General features: G+C 37.4%; 1 protein-coding gene across 1 annotated transcript in view; it reads left to right on the top strand.

Moving 5' to 3' along the window:
- UTRN (utrophin) overlaps window positions 1-20,207 on the top strand; it is a gene marked incomplete at its 3' end in the record, with an annotated part of 368,119 nt that overhangs the window by 159,152 nt on the left and 188,760 nt on the right. The window contains exon 52 of the mRNA XM_080341440.1: window positions 3,611-3,800. Coding sequence (XP_080197566.1) covers window positions 3,611-3,800 — 190 coding nt within the window. The remainder of the gene's footprint in view (window positions 1-3,610; window positions 3,801-20,207) is intronic.

Raw genomic sequence — 20,207 nt, 5'->3', positions numbered from 1 at the left:
AGTAGACTGCAGCTCTGTGGTAGTTTCATTCACGTTCAAACTTGGCAGCATTTTAGCTAGAACTGTCATAAAACTGCCCACCACTCAGGATAGGTGAACAGGAAGAAGAGCTCCTGCCTGGAAGCCTCTTAATTATTTTTGGATCTGCTTGAAGTCTGGAGTAATTAGGAATTGTGTTCTGTTGTGTATAACTGAAGCTCCTGTACAACCATCAGTGGGGCTACTGTTTTGCAGTCTGCAGCCCTAGGAAGAGGAGTATCTGCTTTGTCTTTTAGCCTGGGACAGAATGTAAAGGAGAACTACAAGAGTCAGTGAGTAACCAGAGTGTGGAGCAGCAGAGTAGAATTAAAAGGGGAGAATGTGCAGTGAAAACACCTTTTAAAGGGAATAAAGGTTTTAATTTTTAAATGCAATAAATGGAAATACTAGTGAATCTTGAGCGGCAAGGCTTACTCTGTGTGCCACATCTCAGGATATGCAAGGGTTGTACATGGAGCACATGTGGCCTTATGGCTTCTCTAAGCACAGTTCTGTATTTATAGCGTAATGCTTTAAAATACCAGTTTGTTCCCATGCTTGGAGGTTGTGGAAGAATCATGGTCTGAATAGCCCAAGAACACTACCAGGAAGACTGTAACCATGGCATGTAAAGTTAAGGAGCTTATTTTAAAACTGTTGGCATTAAAAGATTGAAGCTCCCCAGCCTGACGTTGTGTAAATTGGATACTCTGCCCAGTGGCTATTTATGTTCTATTTTTATACTTCAGGGTGAAACTGTTGTAATTCAGTGTGGTTTTGCTACCTCAGTAATGGATTAGAACTGCTGTCTATACTGTCTTGGATGTTATTTTCTGAGTTTCTTTTGATCATGCACTTGTATGCATTGTAGATTTTTAGTTCAAATCTGAGAAAATAATTGGGTGGAACAGAAAGCTGAAACAGTGCCATGAAAACTTGAATAGTAGAGTTACAATTTTCTTGGACACATTTTTGCTAATGGAATCTGCTTAGACCTCCACTATCACCATGGTACATGAAGTTAGCTGCATTTGTAAAGGATTCTTCAGATTCTACTTATATTTAATTCATACATCCTGCAAAGACCCTCTGTCTTTTAAGGCTGTTCAAATTGTATTAGAATAATTTGAAAATCTGAGTCATCTCTTTATAGTATGGGGTTGTTGTTAACCTGCAGTACAGAAATGTCCATCATTTTCTATTTTACATTTTTGGCTTTTACTGGAAGGAAATTAGAGTATTTGTGTCTGCACTGTAAAAGTGTTGTTCCCTACTGCTAAACAGGTCCTCTTTAGAAGAACCCATGTAATCTTAGAACGTTAATAGTAAATCTGTTGATTTATGATGCTGGAGTAGGCATTTAGTGAAAGGAATGATTTTCAGCTTTTATTAGAATACAGTGGGACTGTAAGAGGATTTTATTCTTCCCTTTAATTTGTACCAAGCAGCAAGTTTGAGAAATAAGAACTTTATGCTGAAGACGACATTCTTCAATGAATGTTATTAGCTACAAAGTTCAGATTGTCTCAATTCCCGTCTAGTACATCAGTACTTCGACTCAGAGATCTGGGTCACTTAGAGTGTTTCATCCTTTGGGGCTTTTCTTTTTCTTTGAAGGTCACCTTTATTACCAGTCTGTTCTTCCTGTTGTGACTCCTGTTCTTCCACCTTTGGCCTTAACCCCCTGCTAGGCAAGAAAATCCCTGCAGAGGGAGAGGGTTTTGATATCAGGGCACATAACTGCTTTTACTTTACATTTTTCTTGCAATTCTTTGATGTGATCTAATTTTTGAGCTGGTGCTTTTTATCTTTTATAGGCAATATCTGTCAAACCATTTGTAATCCATAGCATGCAATTTATGATTTTTTTCTTAAGAGTGGGTGAAGCGTTGCAGACCTTCACGTGAGAAGCAAGAATGAAGGCTTCGTACCCTGCTAGTCATTTACCAGTAGGCAAAACTTGGGCAAGCATGAAGTCAGGAATGATTCACACACTCTTATTTTAGATAAAGCAATTATTAACAAGTGATGTAAGACCTAAGCTCCTGAAGGGGAGTAGCAACACTGTCTTTTTGCAAGTAGGATGTAGAAAATTCAGTTGGTTACGTTAATGCTTAGGAATGTAAGCCTAGCAAAATTGGGGTTGCATGAGATTTTCTTACTGCTCTTGAAGGAAAACAGCTTCTCCTTGCACCTGTCTTTTCTGATGTGCTAGTAAAACAGAATACTGGTTTGGAAATGTCATCTTGAATGGTACAGAACACCTGCAGCTTCTTTTCTAAAAAGAATATTTTGACTGCTTTTGAAATTTGTGATTCTAAACATGGTGATTCCTCATACTGCTGAGCAGTACAGTTGCCACAGCATGGCAAGGAAGAAAGAAAGCCTAAGCAGAATAGGAGGCGGAAGACACACAAGTTTGGGCTTCTCTGGAAAAACATGTTCAATTCATGTTGAAATATCAAATGCTGAGTGTTTTGGCCTTGTCTTACTTGCAATTAAATATTACTTTACCCTTAAAACCTTAGAAATATCACAATATGGTTAGTTCTTGATGTGAGAATAAAATTGAACTTCCTACTTACGTATCAGCAGCATTCTAGACAGTGGCCCTGTGCAGCGTGCTGGTGTGGAACAAACCGTTTCTTTCTTTCTTCCTGTTTTGGGGAAAAGGGATATTGCAGAATAACAGCCTCAATTGGGTAAAATTTAGCTCGTCGTGCTTTAATTAACATTGTTAATCAAAGCTTTTACAATTGCTGACTGTAACAGTTTCCCATCTGAGTTTCATTTCAATGAAAAGGAAACAGTTCTGTTATGCAGAAGCATAATGTGGTCCTTTCTCTGAGGAAATTTTTCTAAGTTGCTTACCAACAATATAATCCAAAGGTTTTAAATGAGTTCCTCACATTGTAAAATTCCCCTTAAAACAAAAAGCAAACACCTTTGTGTTTGTACCAGCCCGCAATCTTTTGGACTAATCGAAAATTTGAACAATGTTATGCCAGTCATTTCTAGATTTAAGCATGATGAGCATGTCTAGACTGTTATGATGGCAGTGTATATTCTGTGTGTTTGAGTGATAGTGTCAAAAGTCTTGTATTTTAGCAGAGGGAACCAAGTGTTTGACTTTTCATCTCTCAGCACTTTAACTCTTACAAATTTAGGGAAATGTTTCTGTTCACTGTAAAAGAGGACCAAAAAAATCCCCCAAGCCCTCAGTGTTTCTACTCTGTATAATTTTTGTTGATGAGGAAAAGCATTCACACTTTTCACACATGGGAATAACACTTCTACCATTTAGGGTGCCGTAAGTCTGTGATGGTACCACTCAAAAAAGAAAAGTTAAGTTTTTAATTAATAATTTATTTTTTTCTATATGACTTTTTAAAAGATGTTGTGACATATATAACCAGTTCAGAACATCTATAGGTAGCTATGGATATAATAACCTGAGAAACAGTGATGTTAATAATGATAAACTGTGACAGATGTATAGTTTCTTAATAGAGACAACTTTTGGATCTCCTTTTAGTGGTTTTGTTATGACGCATGTGATGTGGTAGTATTCTGACACTTGTCTTGTTTTCAGAGCTGTTGATAGGCAGAATTTCTTGGAGACAGAGCTGAAGACAGTGCAGGCCTCACACAAGGATCTGGAGAGCTTCATCAAGTGGCTTCAAGAAGCAGAAACAACAGTTAACGTTCTAGCAGATGCATCCCAACGTGAGAACACTGCTCAGGACAGTGTCTGCATAAGGGAACTCAGGAAACAGATGCAGGTGAGAAACTAGATAATACTGCTGTTGTTCGTCCCTCTTCTCAATGGCAAATGTTATAAAGCAAAGCTATCTACTAGAGAGAGGAAACCAGCAGCCTTATTGGAAGGTGTTTGAAAAACGGTATTTTAGAAGTCAAGTGTGTGAAGGAAGCAGATTTTTTTTTTTTCTCTAAGGTTTGAAATATATATTTTGTGGACATCTGTAGCACTGAGGGCTCTTAGATGTCCTTGGAAGGTGACCATATTCAGGAAGTATATTAAACCTTGGAGGGTGACCATGTTCAGGAAGTGTATGCTTGATTAAACCAAGTCGTGTTGCGTGATTGTCCAACCAAACAATTTAATCTACTTGTCTCAAAGTAAAACCATCCTGGACTGCACTGTCTTCTATCCCTGCCTGCTGCCTTCCTACTACTTTTCCAGCAATCCAAGAAGTTGTCACACTTGGATCACCTCTTCTCACTCTCCTGCTGCCCATGGGAGGACTACCTTCCTGTGTAGGCCACACACTGGAAACCTGAGAAATAACTGACGAGACTAACTGTCGTCACTTATGGTCCTTTTTAATATGTGGACACCTTAGCTTGTCTAAAATCTAGAAGTAAGATCCTTTTTCTATGTCTAAAAAGCTGAGTACAACATTGTCTGCCTGTTCCTGTCTTTGCATATCTCACACATCTCCTCTGGGGAGGTGGGAGGGACAGAGAAGAGCAGGGTTCGGTCTGCCTTAAGGGTGCAGGGTATTGAGGGAAAACAGGAGGAAAGGATGGGGAGACCCAAGACCTCTTTTGAAAACTAATATATTTCGATCTTTGGCAGCTAAACGTTGAAATCACTGGCTAAAAGGGTTTATGTTTCTAAGATATATGAATTTCCTTTGTCCTGTTTACCTGATGTGAACGCTGTTCATGTGTCATCTTTCTACTGAATATTTTAATATTTTTTTCCTTCAGTTGCCTCATTTAACACTGTAATTTTGATATGCACAGAACCAGGCAGGCAGTTCAGTTATTAAATTGTTCACTCTGGTTTGGGAATGTTGTCTGTGGTCTAAGTTCATCGGGCTTGAAAGGTTTATAATGAAAAAAGTGCTGCTTTCAGCAGTGCTGTTAATCTGAACATTGAATTTAAATGAAACAAGACAGTTTTAAAGTATCTGATAGCAAGCTGCTCGCTTTAATCATTAGGAAGACAACAATATATTGTGGAAGCTTTTGTCTGTTGAAGAAGACATGTCACTTACCAATGTTAATATGATTCTGGTCAGTCAGGCAACTCATCTGTAGAGATGTGGCTCTTTGTGAAATGCTGAGAGTAGTCTGTAATGGTACTACCTAGAAGTTAATATTATACTTTCTGTTGGCAAAAAAACCCAAACAAGTAATATAGTGTAGGTGGAAGAGCTAAAAGGAGGCTGCGGGAAGCTGGCAGCATGAGGCAGTGCTGTGTGTAAATAGACTTATTTCTGCATTACCTTGCTTTATATGTAGTCAATCATACCAAGATTAAGCTGTTATTTCACACTTCACTTGTTGGCTCTATGCAGCTGTGAAGTAGAAGATTGTTCACCCTTCTTCATCCTGTTACAGTCTGGTTAAAATTGCCAGAGTTGTGTTGTGTTGTGGACAAGACTGCCTGCTGTGTGGAGAAGGTCTATAACCAGTTCTTGACTACGCATGTTGTCCTGGCTTGCAGCCACTGAGAATGCAGATGCAGGTGCTTGGGCATGGCCTGCCCTTGTTCAGCATCCTGTTAGCTGATATTCTCCATCTTTTTCTGTGATGGTATGCTTCTATGCACTGTGCACATGAAGCATAATCGCTTAACTTGCCTGTGATTTTACATAATACTGTGAGATTTTTTCAGCTACCAAAGGAAGTAGAGCATGTCAAAGGCCGTCATAGTGTAACGGTTTCCAAAATGAATTTTTCCTCTACCACCTTTCAGTCTCACTTTAAATATAACTGAAAACATTCATGTTATGATACTGCTAAACACTACAAAACCAACGATTCTGTTTTCAAATATTTGTTGTAATGAACTTTTGAAAAAAAAAAAATAAAAATGAAGCTCTAACACCTTACTGTACCTTAAAAAATCAAGTCACACTCCATTGCAAGTTCTTAAGCTTAATATCTGATTAAACAAAGACAATTTCCTATTCTTCCACTGCTGAATTGTATAAAATAACAATGTTCTCCTCTCTGTGCTTTGTTAAATGCGTGAAGAAGAATTTTTTCTAAATGGTTATAAAAGGAATGCAGGGCTCATGGCTTTTTTCTGCTCTGTGTGAAGACGCTTCTGCCCCCAAGGCCTGTGCATCAAGTAAGACTTTACTATGAGTTGAAGATATGATAAATTCTAGGTGAAATATGTGCTGAACATGGACATGATGGGGGTTTTTTTGTTGTTGTTGTTATATGTCATGCATTTTTGAAATAGACTCTTCTCTTAAAGTGGCATCTGTACGTGTGCATGGGAGGACTAGCCTCTGTTGCACTTTGGGGCTAACTTGTCTGGCTGCAGCTCAAGTCTCTCTACAGTGGAACCAGTGATCTGGACACCATTAAAGCCTTGTTTTGCTTTCCGTTGTGACATCTGAGGCTAGCAACAGTACTGTGCAAATAATGAAAACTCTGAGTGTGGAAATGATTTCTTTTTGAAAAGGAGGAAATTCACAATTATAGCACCAGTCTTTCTAATTCATTCTCGAAGTATCTAAATTTTGCAGAAGACTTTTCTTTCAAGTTTGTGCCAAAACACTCCAATCTGTGTCGCAAAATTTTTAGCAGTCACCCAAAAGAGGTTAAAACCTAATTTGAAACAAGATGCAGAATATGAACGAGGAAACAGTAAGAAGTAATGCTGGGTCAATGTGTGTGAAGTCCTGTGCCTACAGATGTAAAGGTGTTAAAAATAATTGGGAGGTCTTGTTTTATTGTAAATTAAAATCAATGTGACTAGTGGTTGGCTGCTTATTTATCTCATGGCTTGATTCAGACTTGTATATTAGCTGGAAGTAAAAAAGCAGAACTGAAAGAAAGTGGCAGGTGTAAGGGATCGGAAGGGACCTCAAAAGATACAAGGCAGGAGAAATGGACTACAGGGGAGTGGTTCAAATAAGCAGTGGAGATGATGAAAAAAGGGTGAGCCTGGCAAGGTGGAGAGGATTTCTATATACAGAACAGAATGAAGGCTCTGTTTCCTAAAAATGATGTTGTCATGGGTGCTAGACAGATCAGGAACAAAACAGACCACAGATAAAAGGGGGTTGCCTGTGGACTGGTAGAAATACTGATTCAATTCTAAAAATAAGGATGAAAAGGTGGTTCTGGCAGAATTGAATGGGAAGAGTTTTCAAATGTCCTATATCTTCAGCCTGCACTTGGCATTCATCACCTTGGATGGAAAGTGCATAAGAAGTGAGAAACCAGTGTATAATTCATGGAATCTAAACTATGCATTATCTAGGATCATATGAACTCATCGTGCTACTTGTAGTTGATGCCTCTATACTGCGCTGTTGGATGTGCGTGAAATGTGTATATACCTGCTCATTTGGCAATATGCACATTAAATAATAGTTAATTGTAATGGTGTCTGCCACTACTGTGTTGATAATATCCTACCTGAGCATTTGCTACAGCAATCCCTCAATAGACATTTAAGTAGATTCATGATAGCACCTTGGGAAGTAATAAATAGCTGTACTGCATTGGGAGTGCCTTGCTGTTGGCAACACTTCTATACTCTTGGGCATGCTAGTGCCATACTTAGATGGCTTAATTCTGCTTTGTCATGGGAAAAAAAGTCAAAATGATGTCATCTTGTTGGATTCCAGGACGGCTAGAAAAAAGGGTGATGGCACAACTGTATGCTTTTAGTTTGTCAAAACCATGTTCGTTTTTCTCCTAATAAGTCATTCAGAAAAACATTTTAGTTGGAAAGAGCTCCTGAAAAACATTCCTACTTTCTGGTGCAAGTGAGAATCCTTTGAGATCCCTTTGACTAAATTAGCTTTAAGAGAGTTTTCATAGAAGAGAGGTTTACCCCCTGCAGTTTTTCCTTTTTTGTTGAGTAATCTGTTTTTAAGAAGCGCCTATGTGATTTATTAGTCTTTAGCGTATGGTTGATATAATTAGGGCAGGTATCCCTCTGCTCCTCTCTCAAGATTTCTAGCACAGTCTGTTATTCACTCACTCTACAGCTCTGCCAGAGCTGCGTTCAGTCGGAGAGCGAGAGCATCCTTTCCCAGAGTGAGAGAGCAAATGCTCATTCTGCCGATAGGAAGCAGCTACTGGGGGAGATAAACTGTTGTGATACACTGGAGCCATCTTCCTGAAGGAATTCCTTTTTTGTTCCTGCAGCTTTCAGGCTTAAATTAATAACCTTTCTTGGCTATTTAATGCACTCCTGAACGGTGGCAGACGCTCAGCTGCTCAACAACTTAATTCACCCTCTGCACAAGCAGAGCTGAGCAGTAGAGGTTAGAAGAATCTGTGAAGGCTTTTTTTTTTTTTTTTTTTTTGCGTTTGTTTTGTGGGGTTATTCTGGGAGAGAAACTTATGCTGTATCAACCTCCTCTGCCTTTGAAACATATAAAGCCTGTGGCTGGCAAAAGCAGTCCTGGAAGAGAGCATGCTCAGAAAGCTGGCAAATCATTGTCCAGTGACTGAGAGGAAATGATAGTTGCTGTTCATTTATAATGCAAATTCTGAGGTGTCTTCAGAAGTGTGGCAAACTTAAAATGATGGCTGTGGTGAGAACGTCTCTGCAGAAAGTTGTGGTGTTGTTGCATCGTTTACAGAGAATGGCAGTTTCTTCTCCCCGTTACCAGAAGCTTTGTAAGGTAAGAAATATAATCCCTAAATATTGAGTGTCTAATGCTAACTCTGTTGTCTTTCTGAGATAAAAAGAAAAGAAAGCAAGAATGGGATGAATGTCAAAAGTATATAGGCTATATAGTGCGTTTTTAAAGCCTGTCATACTCTCATGTGCATGTTTTGTTAAAGAATGCAATACAAAAAAAAAAAAACAAACCCAAATCACCTCATGCTTGTCAGTGTGATACAGTTTTTTTTAAAAGTGTTCCCTTGCCTACCATTGAAGTATCTCGAAAGAAAGTGTTACTGTTCAATGATCTTTTGTAAAATACTCCCACATTTCATTTTCCAAAGGAGTTGGTTAATTCTTGGCAAATGCAGTACTTTAACTCCTGGGTACCCATTACGTAGAATAACTGAGTTCTTCCATGCCCAACGCTTTTGAGCCTTATGAAACTTTTAATTAGGAATGAGTTCAGCAAACTAATACACAGCCATGAATTTTGACTTCATCTGCCTGTATTTATAGATTTCTCTCAGAGATAAAAAATGAGAAAAGTTGGAGGAAAAGCGTGTTGATATAGACTAATACTCGTATTGATATTTTTGTTGTTGTCTGTTTTGGTGGCTCACTATTCTCACTATTTCTGTTTCCACTGAGACTCTGTTTGCTTCTTTTCTTTTGAACAGATTCAGTAGTTCAGAACTTTAATACTGGGGTAATGATCTAAGCTACCTAATAAAAATAATTTTAAAGATCAAAATAATTTTTAAGATCACACACCAAATTTATATATATATACACACACATATATATATATATATATCTTGATCTGGTCTATAAAGTCCACAACTCAATACTGCTGCAATGTTGGTGCCTGTGTGGGATGGTTGTACTGTGTTGTATTATTGGACATTAATGTAAGGATCTTGCTTTGCAACTTTGGAAAAATATGGCATTGGAGAGGTCTTCAACTGTATACTGACATAACCATATAGAAATTCTATTTGGACGCCTTGGAACTTGCTTTTCTTTATTCTTGTTGTTCACGATACTTTAAAACTGCCTCTGTGTTTTGGTGAAATTATGTCTGAGTTTTGCATGCAAAGTGCATGACCACATCTGGTTCTGACGATAACTGTAACTCATCACACTTGCTTCAATGTGAAATGTGTTTTCTATTATGAGAAATACAAAAAATGACATCAAGTAAAAGAGATCCCGCCTCTACAGCAGAGTTTGAAAGTAAAAAAAGGGTATAATGCAGTATCTGATTCCTAACAATGAAGCTTGTAGGAGAAGTTCTGGCATACAGGGAAAATCACATTGTTTTTAAATGGGTTTTTGGTGTGCTTCTGTTTACAAAGCTATACTAAGGGGTGTATCTTCATTATGAAGAATGTTAGGCAGTAGTTTGTGTATATACAAGCTATTTTAACAAGCATACCTCAGTCATTCTTGTCTTTAACAGTTCTGTGCTTTTGATTAAGGCAAATCATTTTCATTACGGACACAATTTTTAATTGTCTTTCCACTAGCACTAGGAAATTAGAAGTGCTTTAAAACCTATTCAGTCACATTTTTGTGTATAAGCTTGTTTGTAACAATGTTTGTCAAACAAGAACTATTCAGTGCCTCTTGCAGCAAGAATCATTTGCCAATTAGCCTGAGAGCCTAGTAAAAGGTTGGATACTTAATTTATTGAGTTTAAGTCTACCCAAGGGGTAGTAAAAAAAAAAAAATCTTCTCGAAGGCCGTTATTAAAATACATTTTCTGATTGAGAATCCATGCAGTGATAGCCTTGGGAATTTTTTGTGTAGGTTAAAATTACACACTGTTTTTCTGTTTGTTAAAAAGTCACGTGGCTTAGTTTTTTCAGATGTCTGTGCTTAGTTTACTGAAAGAATTGTTGGTCTGCCCGCAGAGTTAAATCAGACACTGACTGAGGGAAAAAGGGATAGTTTACAATCCCAGTCACTTCCAGCAGGTGTCAATGTAAGGCAATGATATATGGGAGTCTGGTGATGGAAATGTTAATACTTAGATGAGAAAATGGTATGGAAATTACAAATTAAAAGCAACTATGAGAGCATGTCAAGAAAGATTTCTTGTAGTCCTCTTTGGAATTTCACAAGTTTGTACATGTCTTGTGATCTCTGGGGATACACTAATACAGTTTGGTTCTGTTGAAGAGAAGTTGCCTACTACATAGTATATGAATTATTACATTGTGTACAGGATAGTTGCTTCATGAACTAGAATCTAAATGTTTTATGTGAGGTGTCCTCTGAAGCATAACAGAATGCTAAGGAAATAAACATTGTAAAAGTGCCAATGAAATACATAAGACAAATATTTGAAGCTAATGTTTGTCTGGTTTAAATTGCACTGTTTATAAAAGACTAAACAATGTTTCATTATTGAACTGTACTGGGGAAAGTCATAGTTGTTCCTCTTATAAACAGCTTCATGTAACAGTAACGCTCAGCATTCATAATCTTCATTTTGTAAAATTCTTAAAAGCACAAACAAAAATAAACATTTTGCCGACATATTGCAGTGTTGTTGAAAAACAGGAAATCCAAGGTTCAGGATATTTGTTCTTTTGCTTCTTTTTCTTTCACTAATTCCTTCGTACCAGAGTGAGTTTTGCTAGATGTAACTTCTCGCTAATATTGTTGTTTGGTTCTTTTACATTGAAGTTAGTGGTGTACCAGGGCAAAATGTGTACACTTCACATGGTGTTGTCAGGGCAAGGTGTAGTAAGTTTCGCTTTATTGTTGTTAGCAGCTTTGTTTTGTAACTCTTCAGGGATGTTTTGATACTCAAAGTAAACAACCAGAAAAATGCTTTGTAGGGGCTTGTCATATGCTCTGTGTTCTTGTTAATATGTGATTCTTCCTTAAAGAATGGTTTCTATTAGGTATAATCAACTAGCTCAGACAAGAATGAATTTAGATTTTTTTATTGGGAACACCAAAAATCATGGTAAGGTACAAATCAATAGATCTCTTCTGAGAGAACAGAATTACAATATTACTTACAAAAATGAAGTAGAAAATTGGGAAGGATTCTCTAACTTCCTTGACAAAAGTGAATGAATGGTGTGTCTCTCTCAGGCAGTAATTGATTATCTTAAAATATGTATCCTACTTGTGGAGCTTGACTGTGGCATTTTTGAAAAACATTGCTGGTATTCAGGGACTGGAGCATTCATTCACTGGAGGACAGACTGAGGAACATAGCTACTAGCTGAGAGAATATTTACTCATTTATTTTGTGATCACTTCTTGAGAAGCACCTTCTTTAAAAATAAAGAAATTATCAACCCCCTTCGTATAAAATATTTGAAACCTCAAACCTGATACAATAGGAGACTTCACTCCTAAAGTGATACATGGTAACTTAGGTGAGTTCCTGAGTTCCTCAGCTGTGAAGAGAAATGGTGCATCAGAAACATGTATCTTGTGGTTCTTTCTTATGAATGCATAGCTTAAAACACAATTATCTCTCATTTATTTATTTATTTATTTTTAATTTTTATCGAGTAGTGTTAAATTTATAAAAGCACAGAAAGTTAAAAGCACAGTGAGTGAATGCTGGAGTCAGCCAAAATCCTCTTTTGCTGTGACACTGGTGATTGCATTCCAAAGAACACTTACATTATGTTGAATTTTGAGAGGAGCAGCAAAGGCTCTCTTCCTCTGAAATTTCAAAAAAATGTGAAGGTCATGGGGAGTGGGGCAAAAAAACCCACGGAAGACTGTATTGAGAAATGACTAGGTTACTCCTGGTTCCAATGAATTCAGCAAAGATGAGTTTTCTAATTTTTACATGACTTCAAGTTGATTTAAAAAAATCATTGGCACTTGATCATATTCAGTTATTGAAATGCAGGTGATCAAGTGTGGATGAAGAGGATCTTCAGCAGCAGCAGCAGCAATCTAGTACATATTTATTGGACAGCAGAAGTGAGAACAAAAGTTGAGTTTGGAGCTGTGACCTGAAGGAGGTAGTTGTGTGGAGCTAGTTCTTTATTGGGAAATGACAAAATGCCTTGTCATGAAAACCATTGCTAAATTATGCAGACAGTTTAATTTTTTTTTTTTTTAGATGAGAAAGTTAAGTCTGGACTGCTTGATATTGTTCTGGTAGTATAAGGGACATGCGAATTAGATCAAGTTCTACCATAAAGCCTTATAGAAGGGAGGAGGCCAGAATTAAAGGGAACCCTGGATGTAACAACTGTTATCTACTGAAATAAAATGAGGCTAAAAGTGCACTGGTGGAAAAAAAAAAAAAATGGCTATTTTGAAACAGGAGATTTAGTAAATAATATCTAATGATCAGCATCTGATGAGTTTAGGATTTACTATTTTAGAAAGCAACTGAGAAATAGAAATTGTAATCACCCCACCACCAAAACCCACACACCTTATTTGTGTTGAAATTGACTGTAGAAGAACTGGCATCTGTTGTGATTTTATGAGACAGTGGATGTGGAGGGGTGGGATGAAACATAACTTGGGTGTATGATAAACAGAACAGGGTTAACATAGCTAATGAAGACTTAGAGCTCTAAGTTCCACAAGATAGCATGATGGTGTTTAGTGACTGAAAGGACAAGAAAACCATATCATCTGTAGAAACCTGAATAGACTAAGAATGTATATAAGTCAATGATAATTTGAAATGAATGAAATGGACATAATTTCTTTTTGGATATGGATTAAAAGTTGGAAAGCTGAAAACTGATGAAAAAATACTTGAAATGATAGGAATCTGGAAGTCTTGGGAAATGAAAATTGATTTGTTACTGACATTTGTTACAGAATAATCACAGTAACTACAGAAGCAATGTAAGGCTGAAGGGTGAAAGTTTTTAATGACTTAAAAAATGAAGTGGGTGAAGTCTGGAAATTACTAGCCAGTAAGTCAAAACACATAAAAACTAGAAATATGGACAACAAATGAGATTCAATTTTGAAATATAATAGCGATAATGGAATTTAATTCTCCATTGGTATCAAATTGCACCTTTGTATGCAGTTTAACAGCGACAAAGACAGGAGCTTTGGTGTGTAGGCAAAATGTTGGTTGTTAGATGTTACAGACTGATTGCCTTTGGAATTTTGGAGGGATCTGGTAAAAAAAATAAAAAAAAATAAAAAAAAATTAAAAAAAATCAGTAGCATATTGGAGGGATATTTTCATGTTCTGATGAACTGGAGAGATATGAGGTCCTGAGAACTCCCATCCTCTTCCTGAGTATAGGATAAATTGGTTCTTGAAGACAAGTGATTGTCACAGATGCAGCATCTGGCTGATATTGGAGGTGGAAAAAAGAAGAATGGGCAGATTTTTCAGGAGAAACTTGTAGATAAAGTATTAGGAATATCTCTTGATAGTGAGATTTAGGAGCTCACAAAGTCTTTTTCCCCAAGAACCCATGTGTTCTCAGTCCTTAAAGAATGTTTTAATAAGTCCCCAAGCAATGGTTTAGTTTAGTAGGCCATTTCCAAGCATAAAAAAAGCAAGAAGGTGATGGTGGAGAGCCAGCATGAATTTTAAGAAGGGTGCCAAACCCGATTGCTTTCTGCAACAAAGTTCTCACTGTGTCTTTGAATGAAGGGAAAGCAGTAGTGTTCCCTGATCTTGACTTTAGAAAGATGTTTGACACAGTCACTGATAGTCAAATTGGGCATATATGGATAGAGTAGATGGCTTTATTTATTAACAATTTGGAGGGGAGAAGGCTTCAGGGCTTTCCAAATGTTGTCACTGCCTACCTGGTGGGTTGTTATTATAGAAGACGGAGATGGAGCCAGGCTCTTCTCAGAGGTGCCCTGTGAAAGAAAATAGGCAGCGGAAATTGGGTGTAAGGGCAACAATTCTGTACAATAAGCATCACTGAGCACTGTAGTGGGCTGTCCAAAGAGACTGTTGTGTTTCCATTTCTAGAGTTATTAAAAACTATAGTGAATAAAGTCCTTAGCAGCCAGACCTAGCTTTGAAACTGGGTCCTGAAATTGGCAGGAGGTTTGACTGTGTGACCTCCAGAGGTCTTCCAGCTTGCTATTTTCTATGTTCCTCTGTGCTAGTGCCCTGTTAGCTTAGGAGTGAAGACTAAAATAGTCAAAACTATAGTGCAGCAGTTTTCAGCAGTGACTGTGTTGCCTACTTCCTATAAAAAGGAACTTCACATTTTTACTCCTTATGAAAAATCCCTACTACTCTGCTGAATTTTGATCTAAATCTAGGCCTGCTATGAGTCTGCTGCACAACCGTAGCACGTATTCCTTTGTAAATTCTTTTGCTGTAGTGTAACTGCAATGGTAACAATGTGGGACAGTCAGGCATTTGGTGCATTTCTGAATTTTGTGGCTATGATGAGAAGGCACTTTAATATAGTGTAAAAGTTCCTGTCATCTAACCAGCACCCCTACTTAATTTTGCGTTTTCAGATCATGTTTTCAAAACTCAAAAAGATGAATATGACACTAACCCCTTGTAAAGGTTGTGCACATCTTCAGTGATGAGGCTGACCTAAATGTAACAGTTTTGCCATTTATCTAATTATGATCAGTGCCAAATGAATCTGTATAATATACTTTATTGTAAATCCTTTCTTGCAGAAGACTGCGCTCTCTAGTGCTCTGCGTATGTATCAAACTTCTCAAGAAATCAAATTGTTTCTCTAAGGTGAGGAAACAACGAGAAACAGAATGGGAGAGGACATACAGCTTCATAAATTTGGTATTTTTTAACTGCTGCACCAATCATTCCTATTCGCAAGCAGAATGCAGCTTAACAGGAGAGAAGACGGGTTCTAGGCCATAACTTTTTTTAATAGCATTTCAGTAGTATTTTGGAAGGGAGGGAAGGAGGAGAAGGAGGTGAGTGAAATATTTCAGGACATGCTTTTAGAATCCTCTTATATTTAAAGGCAAGTGTGATTTTTGAGCTAAAAATATTTTGCTATTGCAGTGAGAATGAAAATGAATATAAAATATGGAGTAGTTCTATTAAGGCATGAATGTAGGATTAATGGGAAAATTGACTTCTGTGAACTTCATGTGTTTACAGGAGCTAGATCAATATTTGATATATGAGACCATCTTACTGTAGTATTTTACCACACTGCTTTTTGATCACTGCCATTTTTCAGGGAGCAATTTTTCTTTCCTCTTTCCCTTAGGGCTCAATTACCCTTCCCAAATTCATGAAGTCCTGAAGCAGTACGACCCTAAAACAGCATAGCACTTCACCAGCTCCCATCTAGAGAACTGACCGTCTGTCTTTTACCTCACACAGATAATTCAAGCTTATTTCAAGGAAACCTGCACTTGCCATTTAGCTGGGAAAATAGGGCTGATTGAAGCTGTTCTGTCACTGCTAGTCATCAAGGACTCTGGAAGAGTTCTGCCCTCCCTTTTGCCTTCCCCTCTGTTTTTAATAAAGACAAACTACTATGTGATTTCATGTTATAAAGTTGCCCCGCAAGATTCCTATTTCATATGCACTACTTGCAGACCTCTGTGGCTCTCTGGCTCCTGGTGACATTTTCTTCTTGGGCACTCTTGATATACATTGCTGCAAAGCATTTTGCTTCAAAACAAAAGTAACTTATGTGTTCTCATGTAGCTGAGGAACTGAATGTGGGTGGAAGATGCCAACAGTGTTCCTGATAATTGATGTCCTGTGTTGTGCTGCTGAAAGCAATTCTTAGTCATAGTGGAACTATATTTACCGGTGTTTTCTGGTTTATGGTAAATATGATAGATGCTGTAAATGAAGTAACAAATGTTTCTGTTCCTGTAGAGGCTCCTCAGTTGCTGGTGAGCCCCTGTATCTATGGGCCCAGTGTTGTGCTAATAGAAGGGCTGGCTTCTCTGCACTGGTGTTTCAAATTTCTGACCTGAAGAGAGCATCCTTCCTGGGGAGATCCAGAGACTTTGGTTTTCAGTGCTTGCTCAATTCTTGGCATTTCAACTGAGGCTGCTGACCAATTAGTGCTTCTTTGTGCTGGGTTTTGGCATGTGGTCCTAGAACAGTCATCTGAGGTTGCTGCTTTCTGTCACCTGCTGTCTTTGGAATCAGTTTGAACTATGCTGGAATCAGTTTGAACTATGCTTTTTTTTTTTTTTTTTTTTTTTTTTTTTTTTAAAGGAAGAATGCATTATTAAGCCCAAACTAATCAGACACCTTTCATGTTTAATTTTGAACATTCCATACAAAATACTGTAACTCTCTTGGTTAATATTCTCTCTATTGTTTGCTACTAATCATTTGCTTAAAGTTCCAACAACGCAAAGTAGTTGAAACAGACGTCTTTCTCCTCTTTCTTTCTGTTATGGAAAGTAGATGTTAAACTTCAGAGTTTAAATGAAGGTTGCCCACTTCGTAATGTATGGATTCCTTTCAGATTTGGACGGAGGCATAATAAAAGTTACAGATTACACAAATACCTCTCTTGTCCCCCAGTATTTCTTTATTAGCAAGCACAACACTTTCCCCTTTTAGAAGGGAGGAAAAACGAGGCCAAAAAGAAAAGCCTTTCAATAGAATTTCACTTCTTTACAATGTGTTTGCATCAGGAGCTAACAGCAGTGCCTCAGCTATTTTCAGTGAAATAGCTATATATCTATTTGCAGGCCATTATCTTTCATTTCATATAGCCCAATAGTGCAGTGATAAATGAGCTCTGGAATTTCTTCATGTAGCCCTCAGTAAGAAGAATACAATCTTAAACAATTCAGCTGTTATCTGTAAGCAGATAATTTAGCCAAATAACCAGATTGTGGAAGACTCTAATCCATTATAATGCGGAAACAAAACATTGTTTCCTCTATATAAGAGTACTTCTAAATGAAAATAAGGGAGGTAATTGAGGGTTTTTGTTGAAGAATTTGAATCTGGACTTGACCTTCCATGAGCCCTGTCTCTATTCATGTTGGTGTGATAAGGCCCTTACACAGGCTTAGTTACAATTATTTAGAGTTAGAAAGTAAGTGGATTCTACAACTTTTGGACTAGGTTAGAATTTTTATTTATTTTTTTTACGTTCATTTAGCTAGAATGACTTTTAGCTAGATGACTGAGTTCTGTCTTACAGTTGCAATGATAAACTTCAAGATTTCAGGCCCCCCCAGGTGCTGTGGGATGAGAAGAGCTACAGCAGTTTAGTTTTAGAGGAAAACAAGTGTATTTCTTCTACTTTTTTCCCTTGCAGAGGTGTGGTGATGTCCTCTTTCACAGAGAGACACTAGCACTCTGCCAGCAAAACCTGAATATGCATTTTGCAAGTGTTTCTGATGGCTGCGTGACTGAAATGGAGGATGGAGGGGTGGGATATTCTTAGCAAACAGCTATGAAAATATGGGCTATCTTTGAATTCTGGTGCCAACAATTATTTTAATTGGAAAAGAGTAAAAAAAAAAAAATCCCAAACCAACTCATGGATTGTGATTGTGGAGAAATCTTTGGAAGTTGTGATCATGTTCTGAGGACTAGTAAGCCTTATCCTGTGGAAAAACCTCATTCAGTAATATATTTGAGTGGAAAAGTCTAAAATATAGACTGGCTTTTGATACTTCAGAAGTGCTTTTGCTTTTCTAAAACGGCCTCATATATTGAAGGTACCAGCTAAAAGTTATTTTCAGATATGGATTAGGATTAATTCAGTAAAATGTGAGAGGGAGTAACGTCGTAAAAACTTAGAATCATGGTTTTATTTTGACATTGTTGGTAAGTGATTACAATAGAAGGGTAGAACTGCATCCTGCTTGTGTAACACAGCAGCTAATTGGCTTGTCCGCGGCCACTAACCTGTTCCTGTGGCATAAAACACGATTCATTTGGGAACACGAGTAGTTGTTGGTACACATGCTGATCTGCAGATGGTATCAGTGACCAGTAGTGTGTTTCAGTGGAATGATCTTGTAGTGTGGCTAAAGAATGACTGATTTTTTCCATGTATTTATAACAAACTCTTGGTTTTCGGTTAACAGGCAATCTGTTTATACTAGAAGAAACATGAAAGAACAGTTGTGTGGAGATTCCATACAAGTAAACAATGGAAAATGTGAAAACAGAATGAAAGATAGCTTTGGCTAATGTGTGATTAATATCATAAAAGGCGTTTGAATTTACGAATAAGCCAAAGCTATGCTTCAGTCTAAGATGATTGTATGATGCATGAACATTCAAGGTTCCTAATTAAAATTTGAGGAGGCAATGAAGATTTTATTAGTGAGCAAATACAGGCTTTAACATTATTGAGGTCCAGTACGTTGTTGAGGTGTATGGTCCCTGGAGGTTCAAGTTGGTTGTGCTGAAGCTTAATGAACATTATTCCAGAAAAAGAGAGGAATTATAGGCTGAGCAAAAAATTTAACACTTGCAAACCAGAAGAAATGAGAAGCCCTGTGTGTTACTTTTGCATATTTAATAAACTTGGCTGCCAGCATGCTTATTGTAAGTCTCTTGTGTCAAGTGAGAGCTGCTATAAATTATGCCAGTCTATGTGTAAACAGCCTACAGATATTCTTTGAGGTGGTGATTAAGGACCAGTTTGAAAATAGAAGTGTGTGAATGTTGCACAATTTTTAGGTTGCAAAAGGAGGGGAAACACAATCATAAAAAATATGGAAACAAGGAAGATGCAGCCCAAAATAAAGCTACTGTAAAAGTAGGATTTTGACAAAATGAGACATGCATTGTGATATATATATCATATATATGATTATGTTCAAACTTTTTTGAAACAAGGACAAAGGAAGGCTGCATATTCGTAGCATATATATATATATTTTTTTTTCTTGTATAAAATCAAAGGAAATGAAACTTAATTGCTAGTTGTTATGATACTTTCTGAGTGGCAGATCTAGAACAAAATACAAGAGAGTTTTAAACACTAGTTGGAGAAGGTATAGGAAGGCTCTAAACTATGGCTTTTTCAGGCTTCAGTCCAGTTGCACAGGACATGTGAAAGGGAACTGTGATTTAGATCATCTTAGAAAGCCTATGGCATAAAGCTAAGTATAATAATTTGTCTTGTTTAGCATTGTTTAATTTGATTGTAAAATATGTTTAGATTTTATGACTGTTTTGGTACTGTCACAGCATCTTTGTAAGAGATAAGTCTTTGGCAATGACATTTGTGTAGTGACTTAGGGAAAAATAAACTGGAATTAAGGACACTTCAAAAAGAAAAACAGCTGGCTTACAGTTTATAATGACGGCATAAATTTTGTGGTCTTGTTTTGCCTAATGGTGATTTCCTAGGATGGTTTTGGAAGTTAGAGTCAACACACTGTTAAACTGAGAGCTGGCAGTTGGTCATTACTGTTCTTGGAGTATTGAAGCTTTGGTCTGTAAGGGAGCCTGGAACTTTTACAGACAAGGTAGCCAGAGTAAATGAACCTGTTGGAAGAACAAAAGGATACATAAAATAGTATGACTAGGCACCGAGCTGCAGAAAACTCTCATCTGTCCAGTTACTGTAGCATTGCCTGTTCTGCTCCTGTGGTGCAACATTTTAGTAAATGCTCTAAGGTGAAAAACAATAGTTTGCTTTTCTTT

This window comes from Nesoenas mayeri (genome assembly GCF_963082525.1).
Source record: "Nesoenas mayeri genome assembly, chromosome: 3".
NCBI lineage: Eukaryota > Metazoa > Chordata > Aves > Columbiformes > Columbidae > Nesoenas > Nesoenas mayeri.
The sequence above is the reverse complement of the archived record's forward strand: the minus strand, read 5'-3'. Positions and strand labels throughout refer to the sequence as shown.